Genomic DNA, 19,581 nt, shown 5'->3' on the forward strand with positions numbered 1-19,581 from the left:
AGAGACAACAGGGGGGGGTGAGAGAAAGGGGTTAGAATTAGATATAGGGTGGGAGGGGGGGGTGAGAGAAAGGGGGTGAGAAGGAGAGAGAGAGAGAGAGATAAAAGAGGTTTTTTCTCTCCCTTTTTTTCTCCGTCTCTCGCTCTCTCGCTCTCTCTCTCTCTCTCTCTCCTATCTCTCTAGCGACAGATAACCAGATCAGCTCTAAATCTGTTCTAATACTTTTACATAAATTTTACATAATTTATATCCATTGATTTGATCACAAACATCGTTCTGTGCTTCATCTGTATTCATGTCAAATCTTCTTTTTTTCATTACTTAGAAAGAGACACACAGAGAGAAAACGAGAGGATAGAAAAAAGGGAAAAGAGAACAAAAAAACTTAAAAGTTAATTAGAAGAAAAGTAAAAAAAAAAAGCATGTTTTTGGTCCCCCATCCATTCAATCCCTCCCTCATACCCTACCCCCGAAGCACGTTACAGACCGACCAGACCTTCCTGCCCCTGATTCCTTCGTTTCACTTGATGTACGGGTCGACATCCGTTTCCAGAGTAGCCCTCCCTGATGCACCCCCTCCAGGCCGCTCCGGCCGTCCTTACTCCCTCCCCCTCCTCCCCCCCCACCCCACACACCCCCCCCACACACCCCACACCCCCCCACCCCCGACCGTAAAACACCCTCACACTACTGAACATCGACAGAGGACATCTGCTGAGAGAGAGGACGAGTGAGAGAGAGCATCTACGACGCGCGACGAGCGAGCTAAGCTAGAGTCGAGAGAGCTGAGAGGGAGAGATAGAGTTCGGATACGCTCCCGAACGAAGCAAGAAAGAAGGCAGCCCGCAGCCCTCACGACCAGCCCGACCCGACCGCCGCGGGCCGGTGCGCGGGTCTCGCGCGTCGCCTCTCGCTCGCGCTCGCGCTCGGTCCATGTTCCCCTGCGGAGCCGTCGCTAGAGCGCGCGCGAAGGCGCTCGCTCACCCCGCACGATGCGGTCACGCTGTATCGCGCGCGCCGTCTCTCGCGCGCTCGCCCGCCCGCGGGCGTCTCGCTGTTCGAGCGAGCAGACCGCGCGCGCGGGAGCGAGCGCGCGCTCGCGCTGCGCGCCTCTCGCGCGCGCGCGAGCGCTCGCCGCGCGCGCCCGGCCCGTCGCCGCCAGCAGCGAGACGCGAGCGCGCGAGCGCGCATCGCGAGCGCCGGCGCGAGCGACCCCGGAAGCGTGCCTCGCTCTTCGCGCTCGCCAGGCCAGAGCTCTCGCGCGCGCCACTCCGGCCAGGTTCGCGCGCGCGCCGGCCGCGCCGCGCGCGCGCGCGCGCGCGCTGCCGATCGCTCACCCTCCCCGCGGGCGGTCGCCGCTGTATCGCGCGCCCGGCCGCGCGAGCGCGCGCGCGCGCGCAGCGCGGTCTCGCCGAGGCGCGCGGTCGCCGCGGCGCCGCGCGCGGTCGCGCCGCGCGCGCGCGCTGCCCTCTGAGGTGTTACAGGTATCACATGTACAGTATGTTCCTGATGTCACTGTGCCATCTACCGTCACCTGCAGGATTCAGAGCTCATGTGAAGAAAGAGAAGAAGCACATTGTCTCTCTCGGGGAGGACAATCTTAACAATGAAAGACGTTGCACAGTCCAGAGGACAAATTAGTGAAGACACAGATGAGGCTAAATATTATACAGACTTATTATTTGCTAGATTGCTATCTATTTTTTATTTTTTTTAAAAGATTATTTCTCATACTTTATGGATCCACCCGTACATAAAAATTAACAAATCCCAAATTAATATAAATAAATAAAGAAATAAATAAATAAATAAATAAATAAATAAATACACAAAGCAAAATCTCATATTTGAATTTTTTTTTTTAATTTTGACCAGAAATCTATTTACTACACCATGGGTGTTGCTCATTTAATTCTATACCGTTTTTCTGTGGTTTCTTTAATAAACTTTTTTTTTTCTCCTTTAAAAACGAACAGTTCAAAATGATTAGAATCAATCAAAAATACAAAATTTCAAAAAGATCAAAAATTCAGATCTCAAAAAATAAATGCATGATGTGAATTACGCTGAAGGATCTGTGATTACTGGGGGGAAGCACTAAAAATAAATTTATTAAAAATAAATAAATCTTTTTGCCTATAAAATATTTCAGGGGTTTACAAAAAAAAAAAAAAAAAAAAAAAGGTCATCCCTGATATTCCTGCAAAAGACATTACATCATCTGGGTTTCTGGCGTCTCTCTTTGGGGTGAGGAAATCAGTACTCTCTCAATTCTATTCATTACTCTATTCATATTCCCTTCTTCCATCTCACTTCTCTCTCACTTCTCTGTCCTACAGAAACCATGAACCATTCAGCCAGAGAGCGACAAAGAAAACACGAGACACACAGACACGGAATATTTTATTGCCATGGAGTTTCATTCCGGCCCACGTAGCGCAAGTGGGAAAAAAAATAAACAAATAAATAAAAATGATGATCGCCTTCATTAGTCTCCATTACGGAAGGCAATATCTGCGGCACACGTTATCCCTAACAGCGTAATGTGGTTAACTGCAATTACGCCGCAAATGAAATATCAACTCCCACTCTGTCTGCGAGCCGATGAGCTGAATCTAATACCCAACTCACGAGGGGAATGAGGGCGGATTGTGTTTGGTTGCTCGAGTTTGGACAAATTCATTAGGAATTCTGCTCGGCGAGACACGCTCCGGCGATTAGCGTGGCGTCGATTCGAAGCCGAGACGTCTTCCCGCTGAATGCGATTTGATCCAAGAAGACACAAAATGTTGTGCTGCGACACGATGCTGCGTTGTTTACTGAATACCACGCTCTGATTCGTCAGAATGTAGGCTGAGAATTGAGTCCCACGTTTATAGTCCATAAGCATGTATATCGTCTCTATAGCAACAGCTATTTCAGAGGGATTTGTTTGGAGATAATCACAGCATAATTTAACAGATCTGGGGAAATTTGAGTATTTGGAATGTTTTAAATATTTGCATAATTTGAGTATTTTTAGTAATTTAAGTATTTTGAGTCATTTGAGTCATTTATGTCATTTGAGTAATTTGAGAATTTCGAACATTTTAAATATTTGCATGATTTGAGTATTTCAGTATTTGGCAACACACACACAGTATTTGGCAACACACACACAGTATTTGGCAACACACACACAGTATTTAACTATTTGTATATTGAGCATTTAAGTATTTTAGTAATTTGAGTATTTTGAGTCATTTGAGTATTTTGACATTTGAGTATTTCGAATATTTTAATTATTTGCATAATTTGAGCAATTTGAGTATTTGGTAACACACACACACACACACACACACACACACACACACACACACACGATCAGACACACGATCAGACAGCAGACCAGAAAAAGCAGCGAGATCTGATCAAGATCTTTACTGTTCCCTCTAATGAACGCGCTTCGTCGGGCCAGAAACTGCACAACGTGACGTCGACAGCCAGAAATAAGGCTCCGAGATTCTAGCTGAGGGAATCTTTTTCTGTGCATTTAATTGATCTATATTATATATTACCTCCAATAAAAGAGGGAAGGTTAATAATAAGTGTAAAAATCACGCCAGCTTAAAAATGTCTCTTTCTTCTCTCTTCTTGCTGTGAAGATTGGAAAAGTCGGGAAATTAAAGGTGTTATTACGTTCCTTTTCTTCCTGTTTAATGCATGCTACAGAATCGATTTAAAAAGCTATAGACCTACCTCTTAAACATGTAACAGGAATTATAATAACAGAAGCCCCTTCAGACCGTTGGTCTGCCAAATGCCATAAAAGTAAATGGAGATTAATATGCTAGCTAATTAACTGGCACAGAACCTTCCCCAACCCTCAGTCATCCCAAATCAATCCCCAATTTTGTGTTATAACAGTATCGTTAATGCGACTGGAGGTTCCCTGTTTTCTCTATGACTCCCAAGCAGGTGACTCATTATTCGTATCTGTTTCCATACTGTGTATCTTTCTGACTGCATCAGTAGAGTCTATAGACATCTAGAAATACTCTCACACACACACACTGTATAAGTCCATCCTGAATCGCGGTCAGAGGTGAAGTGCAGAGTGTGAGCTTTGTTTATCTTTCATCATGACCTGAATCATGAGTTCATCCCAGCTACAGATTGGTGCTCGGTTTAAAATAGTGTGTGATTATGATTTTTTTTTCCCCTGATTGCGATGTAGTTTTGAATTATCGCACTGAATGACGGAAAACTCCGGAACCGTTAAAAAAAAAAATTAAAAAATGATGTTAAAGGAAAGTGGACTAGATATAAAATCGTACACAAACATAAAACCGTTTTTTTCCCCTCGTCTTTCGTCGTCTAAATTGAATGTACAGTAATAATGGACAGAATATCTGAGGGAAGGGGGGTGGGGCTTCCTTACAAAGTCTTAATATCATTTGCATTTTAAGCATTTATGACTTTATACAGTTGAGCAGTTAAAGGCCTTGCTCAGGGACCCAGCAAAGCCAGCATTGGTGGACCGGGGATTAGATCTCACAACCTTCTGATCGGTAGTCCAACACCTTAACCATTTAGCTACCACATTTACTCATCTACAACAACCTTGAATACTCAGGATGTTCTTTTGGAGCTCCTAGCCAAATTGTCTAAAACGATTGACAATAAATGGCGATTGTTTATTTTGTGTGTGTGTGTGCGTGTGTGTGTTTGTGTGTGTGTTACCTGGTGGCAGGTGGCAGGCTGCAGACAGGTGTAAACATTCTGCTGCATGTCCAGTAGATCCTGCAGTAGGTCTCTCCACACACTCTCACTCGCCGGAGGTTTTCTTAACCAAGAAAAAGTTCATACGACTTTATACATAATTGATAAAACACTTCTTATATAAAAATAATCAGTGATTATTTCCGTAAAAAGTTTCTGTGAATTCGATTATTCTCCAATAACAGAACCTCAGGAAGTGTTTTATTCTTCTGCAATGTGTGTGTGTGTGTGGTGTGTGTGTGTGTGTGTGTGTGTGGTGTGTGTGTGTGTCATTTGCAGTGTGTGATTTATCCTGTGCTGTGACGGTGTGTATGATTTGTCCGGTGCTGTGGGGGTCATTTGTCTATGTGCAGTGTGTGTGTGTTTCCTCCTGTGCAGTGTGTGTGTTGATTCATCCTGTGCAGTGTGTGTGTGTGTGTGTGGTTTATCCAGTCACCATGTGCATGTGTGAAAAATGATGTTCCAGGAGCATAATGTACGCCTGTAAGATTTTAAGACTAGTTGTGTATGTAGTGTGTATGTAGTGTGATTTTGTTGTGTTTATTTGTGTGTATTTGTAAAGTAAATGATGATTAGTGTGTTCCATACCTGAATAAACTCATTATTACATACACATTGATATATTCTGTCTCTCTGTATGTGTGTGTGTGTGTGTGTGTGTGTGTATATAAAGAGAACAAATGATACAGTGCATGTCTTACTTGCGCCCGACATGGCGGGTGAGTTTGACCATCAGTTGATGAGCCTCCTCCTTGCTGCTCTGACTACTTCTTATGTATGAAATTGGCTTCTGTAGGCAATGTTTCTCCAGTACCTCAGCAACACTTCAACACACAAACACACACACACACACACACACATTAACTACCATCACTGCATCCATATTCGAATACCGCACAACCGATAAAGAAACGATCTATCAATATCCATTCAATTCATCCATCCATCATGCATAAAGCCATTCATTTATTCAACTGAGTTTTTTTTTATTTGTACAGCACTTTTAAAAATATTAACATTAATAACCAACATCGTTATATTTTATCAGTTTTGCCCAGTCTAATCATTCCATTCATCTAGTCCATTCATCCACTGTTCAATCATCACACTTTTCTTTTCATTCATCTATATGCCTATTCAGTCCTCCGGTCAATCCTCTATTTAATCAAACAGTCCCATCCAAGCAGTCGATCTAGACCACATTTCCACCCAGCCATTCAGTCCTCTGTCAATTCACCATTCAGTCAGTCAATCAACCAGTCCATACAAGCACACAATCCATAAGCAAATTACACCAGCCAATCAGTCCTCTGTCAATCAGCCAGTCAATTCCCCTCTGTCAATCAACCAGTCAATCAACCAATCAACCTACCAGTCAATCAACCAAGAAACCCATCATCCTACCAGTCAATCAACCAACCAACCAACCAACCAAATAGTTAACCAACCAACCAAGCAACCAGTCAATCACCAATTCAATCCATCCAATCAGTAAACTGATCTGTCCATCCAACTACATCATCCCCAGCAGGTTACATCAATCAAACCTGTTTCAAATTACTCCTCATTAGTTCTGGTTCCTGTGTGTCTTTGTCAAGATTTTGTTGTTATACGATTTGAGAAGATTTTGTCGTCACAGCCTCTCACTCCTACTCTTTGTTTTTGCCTCTTGCTTTGTGGAGGTTGTTAATTCTCCCACTGCCTCCACCTGGGACTTCGCTCACACCCCTGCTAGCTCTGTGGTAGTCATCACGCCACGGTCCTGCGACACATTGGACGTCGTTCCACCCCTGAGGTATTTGCCTCGCTTGGGTACAGGACGTCATTTCTTCTGCCAGCTCCACGATGCCAACCGAGCGACTCGTCGAGCTGTCCGGGATCCCCGTTGAACTTATGGTTATGAGCCAAAATTGGCATAGAACTACATTACCCATCAACCCCAGTCACATGACCACTCACTTATTCAACCACTAATACATTAAGCTTTCAGTCAAATTCAACCATCCAAAGTACCGGTTCCTTTAATGATTAATTAACTAATAAAAATATCAATCAAATTTATCAACCCGAACCATCAAATCAACCCGTTCACCTGATGATCAATTCATCAATGCATCCATTTATCCATCCATCCTCTCACTATCCCTTCATTAGTCTTTCCATCCAGCGTTAAATGACTCTATTCTCCACACACATCCAGCCAGGGAAGCTTAACTGTGTAATTTGGGAAACTGCGATGCACAAAATGAGTCGACATAAATCAGAGTCTCATCAGTCAGTGCAGTCAGGCGAACAAACGCAGCACTTGGCTGGGAAGTGCACAGTAAATGGGGATCTTTCTTAGTGCACAGATGTTTTGTGCTTACACACACATTAGCACAGACACTTGTCTCTCTCGTTTTTACTGATACAGATTGGGCTCTGCCTTTTACGCTCTCTCCATCTGTCTCCGGAGTTGCCATGAAAAGACTTACTGCTTTGTGGTGTTGCCAAAGCTGTGAAGGAGCATGGTAGGGTTTGATGTGATTTACAGAGACACAAAATCTACCCACTAGTTATGATACGGACTAAATCGGAGACGGGAAAAGAAGAGAGAAAGAAAGAAAACTGTATTATAGGAAAGAATATTAGAATACAGGGGATAGAATATGCAATTGATAGAAAAATACAGACCAAAATGTTTTTTTTAGCAATATGCTAAGAAATTATTGTGCAGGAAAAGGAAGAGAAACTGGATTTTTTTTAAGAAACTCGTATCATAAATTATTACAAGGCTCAGCAGTAAAGATGCACAAGCACCCTGCTGTAACCATGTTTTCGGGGGCCAAGCACCAAAGGTGCAAATATCCCAAGTTGCAACTTCTATTTCTTCTAATATTTTTATTATTTTTTTTTCCATCCATCCTTCCAGGAGCCTGGAGACTTTGCCAGGAAAGTCAGGATACAAGGTAAGCAACACCCTGGACTGGGCACAACCACAAACACAACAGACAATGTATAGATGCCAATCTGTCTTTGGGCGGTAGAGGAAACCCCCTAAAGCACAGGGAGAACACAGTGTGTGCACACAGAGTGGAGGCAGGACCTTAACCTCTAACCCTGGAGGTGCGAAACAAATAGCCACTGTGCCTCCAATTATTATTCTTAAGCAAATTTAGGACACTTATGGAGAACAGATGGATAATACAAGAATCTCCACCAAACTTGCATTACAGCATCAGGAGCAAAATTCCGGATGCCCTTCCTGACGCAACCCTCCCCTTTAACTCTTCAGTGACTCTGTTAGCTCCCTGTCCGGGAATCGAACCCAGCCCGTGGCAATTGAGAGCACTGGATCCTGCTGCTGGACCACCAGGAGGTTCTGACATATCCCAGCAATGATGTGACCAAAAATTCACCTCTTTGGGCACCATCCTTCACAATCTAGTAACGCTACACAAAACTTTACAATCCCTCAACATCAACCATTCTGTTGGTTCCTTGGAAGCTGCAGACTTCTTAATAAAACAAAGTCCATTTTAAGTTTTATGAACAGACACCAAAAAGCAGGTCAGGTTAAATCTCACCTCCTTACAATGATGATCATGTTATTTGACAGACTTGTTCAAAGAGAGTTCGATCTCTCAGGGCGAGCTGTTAATCAGCGTTTTTTACCCTAAAGGCCTCTGAGGGAAAGCATTAGGGAGAAACAAAAACTTGTTTAAAAAAAAACAAAACAAAAAACAAATCTTCACATCCGCTGCCAGATTTCGATTCTTGCGACTTCTTTTTGTTCCCAAAATGAAACGTGAGCTTGAAGTTGAAAAGATTCAAAGCGTTTGTGTTGATTTTTTTCTTTCTGATGCTTTCCTGTAGACGGCAAAGCGCTTCCAAATAAAATAGGTAATTTAGCAGAACTAAAGCTGACACAATGTCCATTGTTAAAAGCGTTATAGAAATAAAAGTCAATTGAATTATTTGAAAGAAAAAAATTCTCATTCTCAAAGTGTGAACTGATCTGATACGGTTTTGAAGTCTTGAATAGGTCGAGTCACTGCTTCGGGAACGGTTTTAAGAAGAAGAAGAAGAAAAAAAAACGACAACTAAATTTCACAGAAAATTAGGAAGCAATCATGACCCAAAGTGATGACGCCACCCGAGATTCCTGCTTCTTCTTCTACATCCTAATTAAACGTGAATCGTGAGAAGAACCTGAACAAACACCTTTTCTATTTTTGGTGAATGAATTTTAACAGTGAAGTCACCCATCACAGGAAGTGAAGCCGTTTCTCATCACCGCTTTTACGTACGAACTGAATGTTCAGCTACATTATCGTGCGTCGTTAACAGCATGTGAGGGACGACGTAGACAGGAATTAAGCGAAAACAAGCACCGGAGTGTTCTGGTCTTCATCACGATCACAGCGTGTCTGTGGGCTGTTAGAATTAGAGTACGTGTGTTGTTTAGGACGCTTTTAGAATTGTTTAAACATATGACCGTTGCGTTAAAATGATTCATGTCATTATTAGATATTAAGGCCGCGCAGTGCACCATGGGGGATAACGATATAATAAAAGCTATTACCAACTTATCACCGTTTACATGAATTATGAATATGGGCTTTTGTGTGCGTGTGTGTGTGTGTGTGTGTGTGTGGTTTCCATCGCTCCATCTCTGACTAGAACACATGTGCACCCACGAACACACTCCTCGGCAGGGTTTTCATCGACGCCCGACGTATAATTTAGCCTTCAAGCACGATGATAATTATATGCGGTGTGATGTGAAGTCCCGTAACACCTCTTAAGAGTCACATTAAAAAGAAAAAGCGATCCGGGGGAAGACATTGATGTAAGACGCGTCCAAATTAAAAGGGGAAACTCTGTGACAGATACGAACATACAGTCGGCGTCTCGCCCGCAGCGTCCAGCTAAAACTCATTTCAGACTTTCTAACTTCTGGAAAGGTGAAAAAAAAAGGCAAAGAAAATCCCAGAGAAACCCTCTATCTTTTCTCTCGCCCTTCAGCCTCCATCTCCAGGGCATCTGTTTTTCGCTTCCCACCATGGCCTTCTTGCCGTCCTTCACTCTGCCATTACCTGAGATGTTTCTCCAGGGAGTCGACCTGATCGTGCAGCCGTTTCGTGGTTTCAGTCTGTGGCCTGGAAATGAGAATAAATGAGAAATTATACCTTGAACACTGACTAATTAACACCAGACAGTATCCTAGCGTGAGCAGCAGGAATAAAACCCTACAGTTCATGCTGTTAGAGGAAAAGTATCCGATATATGACGGTGTGACTCAGCAATAATTTTATTCCTCTTATACTGCAAAAAATTACTTCATTTATTGTCACTTCCTTCAAAACCAATTTTTTACAAATAGATAAAATAGACAAATTTTTTTTTAAATAACATACAAGGTTTTTTTCCATTTTATTATTATTATTATTATTATTATTATTATTATCATTATTTTGTAATTCCCATATGGAAAAGAAAACAATGGGGTACATAAGATGTTGCTTTTATGCTCGTCTAAAACGGCCTTGGAGGAAAAATCTGGAAAAGAATGAAAGTTAAACGGTTATCTACTGATAATGTACTGCATTTAATAAACTGTAGGATTTTTATTTATTTAATTTCTTGCTTTAAACATGTAAGTGATAGAAGTTTCGGTTTAGCCTTACGGTCTCTTTCCCAATCTACATCATCTTCGTCTATCCTAATGGATTGAACCAAATGGAGAAAGGGGAAAAAAAGGGAAGAGAAAAAAAATTGCCCGTACAATCCTGTAAGATAGATCCGAAATAAATAAATAAATAAATAAATAAATAAATAAATAAATAAATAAATAAATAAATAAATAAATTTCATTACAGCATATCAGGGATATCATCATTCTGACCAAAGTTGGTTTAAATCTGATAAAATCACCCAGGAGGAAGATTTAAGTTTGGTACCAGTGAAAATCTACAAAAATCCCAAAGCACTGACTTCCTATTGGGTGGAGTTAAAGGATGAGGAATTTATTTATCTTAAAAAAGGTCCTCATGTCTCCCAAAATTGGTGCATGCCACTGAACCAGGACCCAACATCCGGATCCAGCCTTTCCTCAGAACCCGGATGATTTGTTGTTTGTGCAGAAGGTGTGAAAAAGAACAAATAAGTCTTGGTGAATGGTCAAAAAAAATTACATTCTGACTGAAATGTAGATTTTTTTTTTCCCTTTTGTCCGAGAAACAAATTTCCCCCTACGCCTTCATCTGCAGCAGCACTTTGAGCTCAATTTTCTGAGAAATGACTTCGATTTCTGAGGCATTCAAAATAAAGAGCGAGAAAAAAAGAAGAAATAAAAAAAGAATAAATTCATAATAGTTTGAGAAAGAAATCTTGGACACGATTCCGGCAACTAACTAACTTTTAAACTTTTTTTTTTTTTTTTTTTTTTTAAGCAACATTTGCTTTTTTTTCCTGCTGTTTAGGGATCGGCGTGTTTTATTACATCTGAGTGTTCGTATAGCAGGAGAATGTTGATTAGCATTATCATGCATTTTTAATTCCAGTTAAATTGAAGAGGGCAGTGAGAATAAAGATCAAGGGGGTAATAAGGCCGTCTAATTAGGTTTGGAGATTTTGCTCTTTGAAGGAAGACAGGAGGGAGATTATACTGAGGTTTACACACACACACACACACACACACACACACACACACCCCTAAGAACCTGCATTCATATGGTTATAAACAGTTAATAAACAATACACCTACTACTAATAATAATACACTACTCAGAAATATTGGTGCCCCTTATAAGCATCTAAAAGAGTGTGTGTGTGTGTGTGTGTGTGTGTGTGTGTGTGTGTGTGTGTGTGTGTGTGTGTGTGGTGCTGTGTGCTAACCCGTATCCTCTCTGAGGTAGACACTCCAGAATATCGTAACTGAGAGCGAGCTGGTCGTCTCGTTCGCAGGTGTAGATACACTCCAGTGCCACAGACATGAGCTGGTCAGGATCGCTGATGATCTTCTGCTGACACTGAGAAACCCCACACACCACACACACACACACACACACACACACACACACACACACACACACACACACACACACACACACACCTCACTTTTTTTTTCTTCAAATCATTTGTATTCCATCATGTCATGGCGTACTGTACAGTAGCAGAGCTGGAACAGAACAAAACACTGTATACCTCAACAAAGCAGCAGCGATAGAAAAGAAAACTCAAGTCCAAATACCAACTTACTTATGGATGAAATGAACTGAATTATATTGATTATATTGAACAAGGTATTAACATGATACATATTTGAACATAATGATGAGATGAATTGACTCAGGCGTTAAAAGAAATGTGACCATTTATAACCATTACTGCTCATGGCTAGTTCGTAAATTAGTTTGGTATTATCGTTAGTAGTAGCGGTGGTAATACGTGGTAATAAGTAGCAGTATTAGTAGTACCGGTAGCGGTCGTAATAGTAATGGCAACAACAGAACTAGTAGTAGTACTGGATGTAGTTATGGTAATAGTAAAAGTGGTAGTGGCAGTAGTTGTGTTAACAGTAGTACTAGTTGTGGTAATATTAATAGTAGTACTAGTGATCGTATAATTGGAAGTGGTAGTGGGGTAGTGCTGGAAATAGTAACAGTAGTCATAGGAGTTGAACTAGTTGTATCGGTACTAGCAGTAGTAGTAGTAGTAGTAGTAGAAGTAGTAACGGTAATAATAGAAGTAGTAGTAATGGTGGCATTAGCTGTGTTGTGTTATCAGTAGTACTACTAGTTGTGGTGATAGTTAGAAACAGTAGTGGTAATGGCAGAAGTGATGGAAGTAGTAACAGTAGTGCTAGTAGTAGAACTCTAAGTATTGGTACTAGCAGTGATGGTAACTGAACAAGTATTCATAGTGGCAGTAGTGGTAATATTGGGTGTAGTTATGGTAATTGGAGAAGTCGTAGTGGCCGTAATTGTGTGAACAGTAGTAGTACTAATTGTAATAGTAGTAGTACTAGTGGTAGTGGTGGTAGTGGGGGTGATAGTAGTAGCAGCAGCTGAAGTAGAAGTATTGGTGGCAGTTCTCAGTAGTGACAGTAATACTAGCAGTAGTAGTAGTGACGGTAATAGTAGTAGTAGTAGTAATAATAAAAAGAAAGTCATAGTAGCAGTATTAGAATTTGTAATAGAAGTAGTAGTGGTGGTGGTGGAGGTGGTGGTAATAGTGGTAACGGAGGTAGTAGTAGTAGTAGTAATAGCCAAAGTAATAATAGTAATAATAGTAGAAGTCGCAGTAGAAATGGCAGTAGCAGTACTAGAAGTAATAGAAGTAGTAGCAGTGCCAGAACCAGTCGTAGTTGTAGCAGCAGTTAAAAAAAAGTGGCTGTGTGCTTTTATTTTCTTGTCAGTGTGCTTTTTTTTAGTGCCTGACCTTGTGAGCCAGTATGAGGAGGCTTTCATTGAAAGAGCCTTCAAAGCATTTCTGTAAGCCACACTGGATGAAATCAGAAGTCACCGTAGCAGTATAGGGTGTGTACAGTTTATAGCCCTACAGATTCACTGATGGTTACCTGATATTGAAGTGACCAAGTCAAAACAATCTTATTACTGTTCCCATTACTGAGTCCCCTGCCTCACCAACTTAGAGTTACCATGACACCAGATTCACTCCAAAGTCACGGAATAGAGCGAAAACTTTATTTTATTTTTGGTCACTGCGCATCTTCTGCTTAATGACTGTAGAAATCCTGAATGCACTGTGCGTGAGAAAATGTAAATCCTTAAAATAAATCTGCTTTGAAATGTCATGTCATTTCTGACAGGGTAGAGAGCGGTCATGTACTACGCTTCCACGGGCTGCTATTAGACTCATTATTCTGCCTAGTTGAACAATAAAGATAGACGTGATCACACACATTCCCGCTTTAAATGCTGTCCTACTTTTCTCAGAGAAAAACTGGTGACAGCTGGTGAGGGTGAATGAGCCTTAACTTTATTACAGATGTAGAAGTGAGTCTGTGTGTGTGTGTATGTGGAAGAGTATCTACTTGGCTCTGTGTGTGTGTGTGTGTGTGTGTGTGTGTGTGTGTGTGTGTGTGTGTGTGTGTGTGTGTGTGTGTATGGGAGTGTATATAAGAGTCTGTCTGCCTGATTGTGTGTGGGAGAGAGACAGAGAGTGTCTTCTTGAGAGTGTGTATGGGAGTGTGGGAGGTCTCTGCCTGACAGATTGTGTGTGTGTGTGTGTGTGTGTGTGTATGGGAGTGTGTATAAAGGTCTGTCTGCACAAGTGTGTATGAATGTGTCTGCCTGAGTGTGCGCATATTAGTGTGCTTGTGTGTGGGGCTGTCTCTGCTAGTGTTTGTGTGCAAGCACAGGAGTGTCTCCCTGTGTGTGTGTGCATGTGCGCAGGAGTGCGTCTCCCTGTCTGTGTATGTGCCATGTGAGTGTATGTGCACAAACGTGTGTCTCTGTCTGTGTGTGTGTGTGTGTGTGTGTGTGTGTGTGTGTGTGTGTGTGTGTGTGTGTGTGTGTGTGTACACAGAAGTGTGTCTTCTTGTGTGTTTGTGTGTATGCAGGAGTACGTCTCCCCGCCTGTGTGTGCATGCAGGAATGGGTCTCCCCGTGTGTGTGCATACAGGAGTGTATCTCTCCGCATGTGTGCAAGTGTGTGTGTGTGTGTGTGTGTCTACCTTTAAAGTGCTACCTGTATGATTCCAATGGGGAAGCAGGTTGCACATTCTCTCTTTAAATGTTTAGAGCTAATATTCTCAGTGTTTGTGTGGTGTGTGTGTGTGTGTGCACATGTGAGAGTGTGTGAGAGAGGGAGAACGAACGAAAGAAAGAAAGAAAGAAAGAAAGAAATAAAGAAAGAAAGAAAGAAAGAAAGAAAGAAAGAAAGAATAAAAGACACTAACCCCTGGTTTGGAATGTTGAAATATTTTAAGTGGGAGCGTCAGATCTTCCTTAGCGAGGGACACCAGGTATTCTCTGAGGAGTCCTGCCGCCGATCCCTCCTTCTGACTCTCACAGCGGTGGAGAAACGGAACCATCCACTGGATTGTGTTCTTTATGTAGAACTTTTTACTTGACTGGGAGGGAAAACCACAAAGATAGAGAGAGAGAGAGAGAGAGAGAGAGAGAGAGAGAGAGAGAGAGAGAGAGAGAGAGTAATCATGAGTAAAGGATTTAACGGTGGTCATGAAACTAACCGGGAATAAGATCAATGTCGAGTGTCCTGCACAGAGCCCTGACTCTGACTCAACCCCACTAGTATGAACTGGAACTTGAGTCTCCTTAACGTCAGAGTCTGTTCTCACTAATGCTCTTGGAACTGAATGAATCCCCACAAAGCCACAATCGAACATCTTGTGGAGAAACTTGTGGAGTTTATTATAACAGCATATCTAGAAATTGGATCAACAAGAACGTGTGTGCGCTTTATGGCCAGGGGTGCACAAACTTTTTGTTTTGGAATTCTGTCTAAAGTTTGCATTAAAGAAAAATAGAATAAAGGTATTAAATATCTAGGAAGATTATTAGAGTGACAAAGAAGTATTACAAACAAAAAAGGGACAAATTGTTCATTTAGATCATTTAAAATAGCTTCCAATGATAAAGATAAATGTATTTTAAAATAGAAATTGATAGAAAATACCTAATTAGAATATTTTGCTAATAACAGAAAGCTATTCTGAAAAAAAAAACAGCAGGAAAAAAGATATAAGAATATTCAATAAAGTGTGTGTGTATGTGTGTGTGTGTGTGTAAAGAAAGATGAAACAAGCCTGGACTGATTGCATACGTTTTTCATAAGTAGGCGAAGCTTGTCGATGTCACTGAGCTGCCGCAGTTCCCTCAGACTGATGCTCAGGTCGCAAGATGTCTCGTACACTAGGGTCTCCATGGTAACCAGGTCGTCACCCAGCTGCTCCAGGCCGGGGATTTCACGCTCTTTTCCCAGACGCACCAGAGACAGTGCACAGTCCACCTACACACACACACACACACACACACACACACACACAGGTTAAAAATGCAAACACTAACAGCAGTATACTGAAACTCACAGCCAAGCAGAAGCAGGCTGCTAGAAGACTGACCAATCAGACACCGCACGACAACAAAGAGAGCCAATCAGAATGGGAATAAACTCCCAAGCCACATAGCAACAGGTGAAAATTAGTAGTGGATGAAATGCTTTGATTTAAACACACGCAGCAACATAATGTCTGAAAATGACATGAATTGGGGGGAGGGGGGGGGGGGGGGACGACAAATCTTCAAAAACGAAAAACCGGCAAACTAAAATCACCTGTCTCTATCTGTTCCGCATCCCGACCTACCAATAATCACCCTTCTACCTGTTGACAGACGTCGCTGGTGGCCAATCGGTGAGAGATCTACGTCTGGTCAGGAGAGAAATGGTAACGATTCGTCTGCGTGGCTCATACAAATCAGGAAGACTCGCAAATTCATCACAACGAACCTCCTCTTATCGACATTAACAACAAAATACGCTGATCGACACGGCGCTCCGGGATGAAACGCTGAGGGTTACAGGAGTAGCAAACACACGTCTTACTACCCCTGTAGACAACAAAAACCCCAACAGACAGCCAATTACACACACGAATAGACAACCTTGGTAATTAGAGTGAAGTCAAATAGAAAATATCGATCTACACTTCCGTGTGCGCGCGGTCTGCTCTGAGGGTTCCAGCAGCTGGAAACAACCACGACGAGACGAACAAACATTACATCTTTTAATTACAGATAATCTCTTCCTCTTCTTTCGGTCCGCACAATTAACTACATCCTACCGTGTCTTAAGTTTATGTCTGAGTAGAGTAGATTATTTTCAATAATAATATCAGTACCGTATTTCATTATTGTACAGCTGATTATCCTTTTTCGGGGGGGGGAGGGGGGGGGAATAAAGGAGAGGAGAAGAGAAGAAAGAGAAGAGAATAAAAGAGAAGAGAATAAAGGAGAGGAGAGGAGAAGAGAATAAAGGAGAGGAGAAGAGAAGAGAATAAAGGAGAGGAGAAGAGAAGAGGAGAATAAAGGAGAAGAGGAAAGAAGAGAATAAAAGAGAAGAGATGAGAAGAGAATAAAGGAGAAGAGAAGGGAATAAAGAAGAAGAGAAGAGAATGGAAGAGAAGAGAAGGGAAAAGAACAGACGGGAATAGGAGAAGAGAATGAAGGAGAAGGGAAGAGAATAAAGAAGAGGAGAGGAGAGGAGAAGAATAAAGGAGAAGAGGAAAAAAAGAGAATAAAGGAGAAGAGAATAAAGGGGAAGAGAAGAGAAGGGAATAAAGGAGAAGAGAAGAGGCTGAAGGAGAAGAGAATAAAGGAGAAGAGAAGAGAAGGAAAAAAGAACAGACTGGAACAGGAGAAGAAAGGAGAATAAAGAAGAGGAGAAGAGAAGAGAAGAGAAGAGAAGAGAAGAGAAGAGAAGAGAAGAGAAGAGAATTTACAGCTACAGACAAACTTAAGACCGGTTTGTACAATAGAAGGTGATGGTGTCGTTATGGAGGGTCCTTAGTCATAGCTTGTGCATACGATAGTATAAAGTCAAAACGTACTTATTTCCCTCACTGTATAGAATTGAGTTACTACTTGCAGATTCTCTTCCTGCTTCTGAGATTACAAAGAAACATATAATGTTCAGTTCAGTGTCTGTTTATGCGCATTTTCACACCACTAGATAACTAGGATGATTAGTGGTGCATCAACACGTTTTCATATCGTTACAACCCCTGACACACAGGAAGAACATCACTCCTATATTTACTTTATAAAATGAGGCTTAATGAGACAAAAAAAAAAAAAAACAGGGAAAATGATGCCGCACATGTCACACGATCCCAGCTTCCGTAAAGCGATTAGAAATGCCCTATAAATTCAAGTTCAGTTTAAGATAAGAGATCTATATCAGTGGGATAAACTGGTTTCTAAAAGACGTCCTTTAGCAATTTGGTGTTACTGGGGAAAAGAAACACAGTGATAGAGAAAGAAAGCAGAAGTTTTTGCATTCTCTTCTTCTTTTAATTCAGGGAAATCCTTATTTAAAGGGTGTAGAGAAGTGTAAAAAATTAAGCGAGGTTTGCTCTAAGAAGCTCAGACTTCATTAACATCAGCTCTCCCAGAAGCGAGCCAGACAGGAGTGCGAGCTCAGATAAGGTCCTCCTCAAGTGCCGTTTTTTTACCATTTGCACAATGACTTCTAGAAATCGACGTGAGAACAGAAAGTCCTCCATTTTGGATTACCTCCTGGAGCCTTCTTTTAATTTCCGCTTAAGCCAAAAAAGTGGCATAAGAGCAGATTTTGTTATTCAGGTGTGAACGAAAGTCAAGTTGTTAAAAGTCTTTAGCCTGAACCTTGTTCGTATTAATGAACGTCTTATGAGTAATATTCGGTTGCTATCAGTTATCTTGAGTACTGGAAAGGAACCAGTCAGTGATTAGTGTGACAGTATGGCAATGATGGATGTGTGTGTGTGTGTGTGTGTGTGTGTGTGTGTGTGTGTGTACCTGGCGTGAGTTGTGCTCGATCTCCTGGGCTCTGCTCAAGTACCAGTCCGTAAGGAGTGTGATGGATGGACTGGGCGTGCAAAATCTCTCCAACTCTGGCTGCTCCTCATACAGGAAATGAGGATCATCCACAATACATGGCTCAATCGCAGCCCTACACACACACACACACACACACACACACACACACACACACACACACACACACACACACAAGCATAGCATCTATTATTATTTCCCAAGTATAACTTCACATTTCCCATTAAAATCATCAAGTCGTGCCAAACCCCCACCTGCACTGTGGATCTTCACACCAGTCCAAATCTCTGTGCCTCTGTTCATCCCAAGGAATAAACACCACGCTGGACATCTCGTCCTTACTAAAAAGGGAGAAAAACATGAATTCAGAACCTAATTTTCCAAATAAGCTTGGCTAAAATGACTTCCCAGAAGAGTCGGTGTGCTGCTCAGTGAGCCAAACGCTTGTGACAACTTGCACCGTTTTGCTTTTTTAACAGCACGCTGCCTTGCTGGCGGCACGGAACAGCCAAACAACAGCCTGCCAAGTCCGCTTGCTCCCAACTGACGAACGTGTCAGAACCGCCACCAGCAGCTGGTGATGCGATTATTAGACACAAGAAGACTTTCCAAGTGCTTGCTGCTCAGTTTATCTCGCTTTATTTTTAAACCAAATTTTCTCTCAGCCGTTTTTCCCCCCGATAGGTGGGTCTAATGAAAGCTAGTAATCTGGACTCGTCAAAGCTAAAGCATGCGTCCTCCAAAAACAAAGGCGACGTCAGACGATGCAAAGTTGGTCCTTCTTTGCTGTTATAATAACCTCCTCCACTCTGCTCTTCTGGAATGATCTCACTAGTTGTTGGCTTTGTGGGGATTCATTTAGCTACAAGAGCATTAGCGAGATCAGACTGATGTTGGGATGTCGATGAGACTCCAGTTTGAGTTCACCCCAAAGGGGTGCAGTGGGGTTGAGTCAGAGTCAGGGATCTGTGCAAGACACTCGTGTTCTTCAGCTTTCTCCAACCTTCATGGAGCTGCTTCGTGCACAGAAATATCGTTTGTAAAGGTCAACGTTACGGAGCTTTGAGAGATCATTAGTGACCTATGTCACTATGGAAATAAGAATTATTCAGATAAATCATCAACAAACTGGAGTTGTTCGCCTGCATGGATGGCATCACCATGAGAACAGTACTGGCACTGTTCTGCTGTAGGGAGCATTTAGCTGGCAAGGCCTGGCCTCACTTGTCCACTTTCCCTGAAGAGTCACGAAAAA

The 19,581-nt window shown here is 42.0% G+C and overlaps 1 protein-coding gene across 3 annotated transcripts in view; it reads right to left on the minus strand.

The window, feature by feature from the left end:
* nbas (NBAS subunit of NRZ tethering complex) overlaps positions 1-19,581 on the minus strand; it is a 178,610-nt gene that overhangs the window by 107,177 nt on the left and 51,852 nt on the right. For all 3 annotated transcript variants that reach the window (XM_047819115.1, XM_047819116.1, XM_047819114.1), the window contains 8 exons: positions 18,581-18,667; positions 18,288-18,441; positions 15,556-15,741; positions 14,669-14,842; positions 11,641-11,774; positions 9,840-9,902; positions 5,463-5,585; positions 4,723-4,825 (listed from right to left, as the gene is read on the minus strand). In XM_047819115.1, the coding sequence (XP_047675071.1) occupies positions 4,723-4,825; positions 5,463-5,585; positions 9,840-9,902; positions 11,641-11,774; positions 14,669-14,842; positions 15,556-15,741; positions 18,288-18,441; positions 18,581-18,667 (1,024 nt within the window). The remainder of the gene's footprint in view (positions 1-4,722; positions 4,826-5,462; positions 5,586-9,839; positions 9,903-11,640; positions 11,775-14,668; positions 14,843-15,555; positions 15,742-18,287; positions 18,442-18,580; positions 18,668-19,581) is intronic.

This window comes from Tachysurus fulvidraco, chromosome 9 (assembly GCF_022655615.1).
Source record: "Tachysurus fulvidraco isolate hzauxx_2018 chromosome 9, HZAU_PFXX_2.0, whole genome shotgun sequence".
Lineage (NCBI taxonomy): Eukaryota > Metazoa > Chordata > Actinopteri > Siluriformes > Bagridae > Tachysurus > Tachysurus fulvidraco.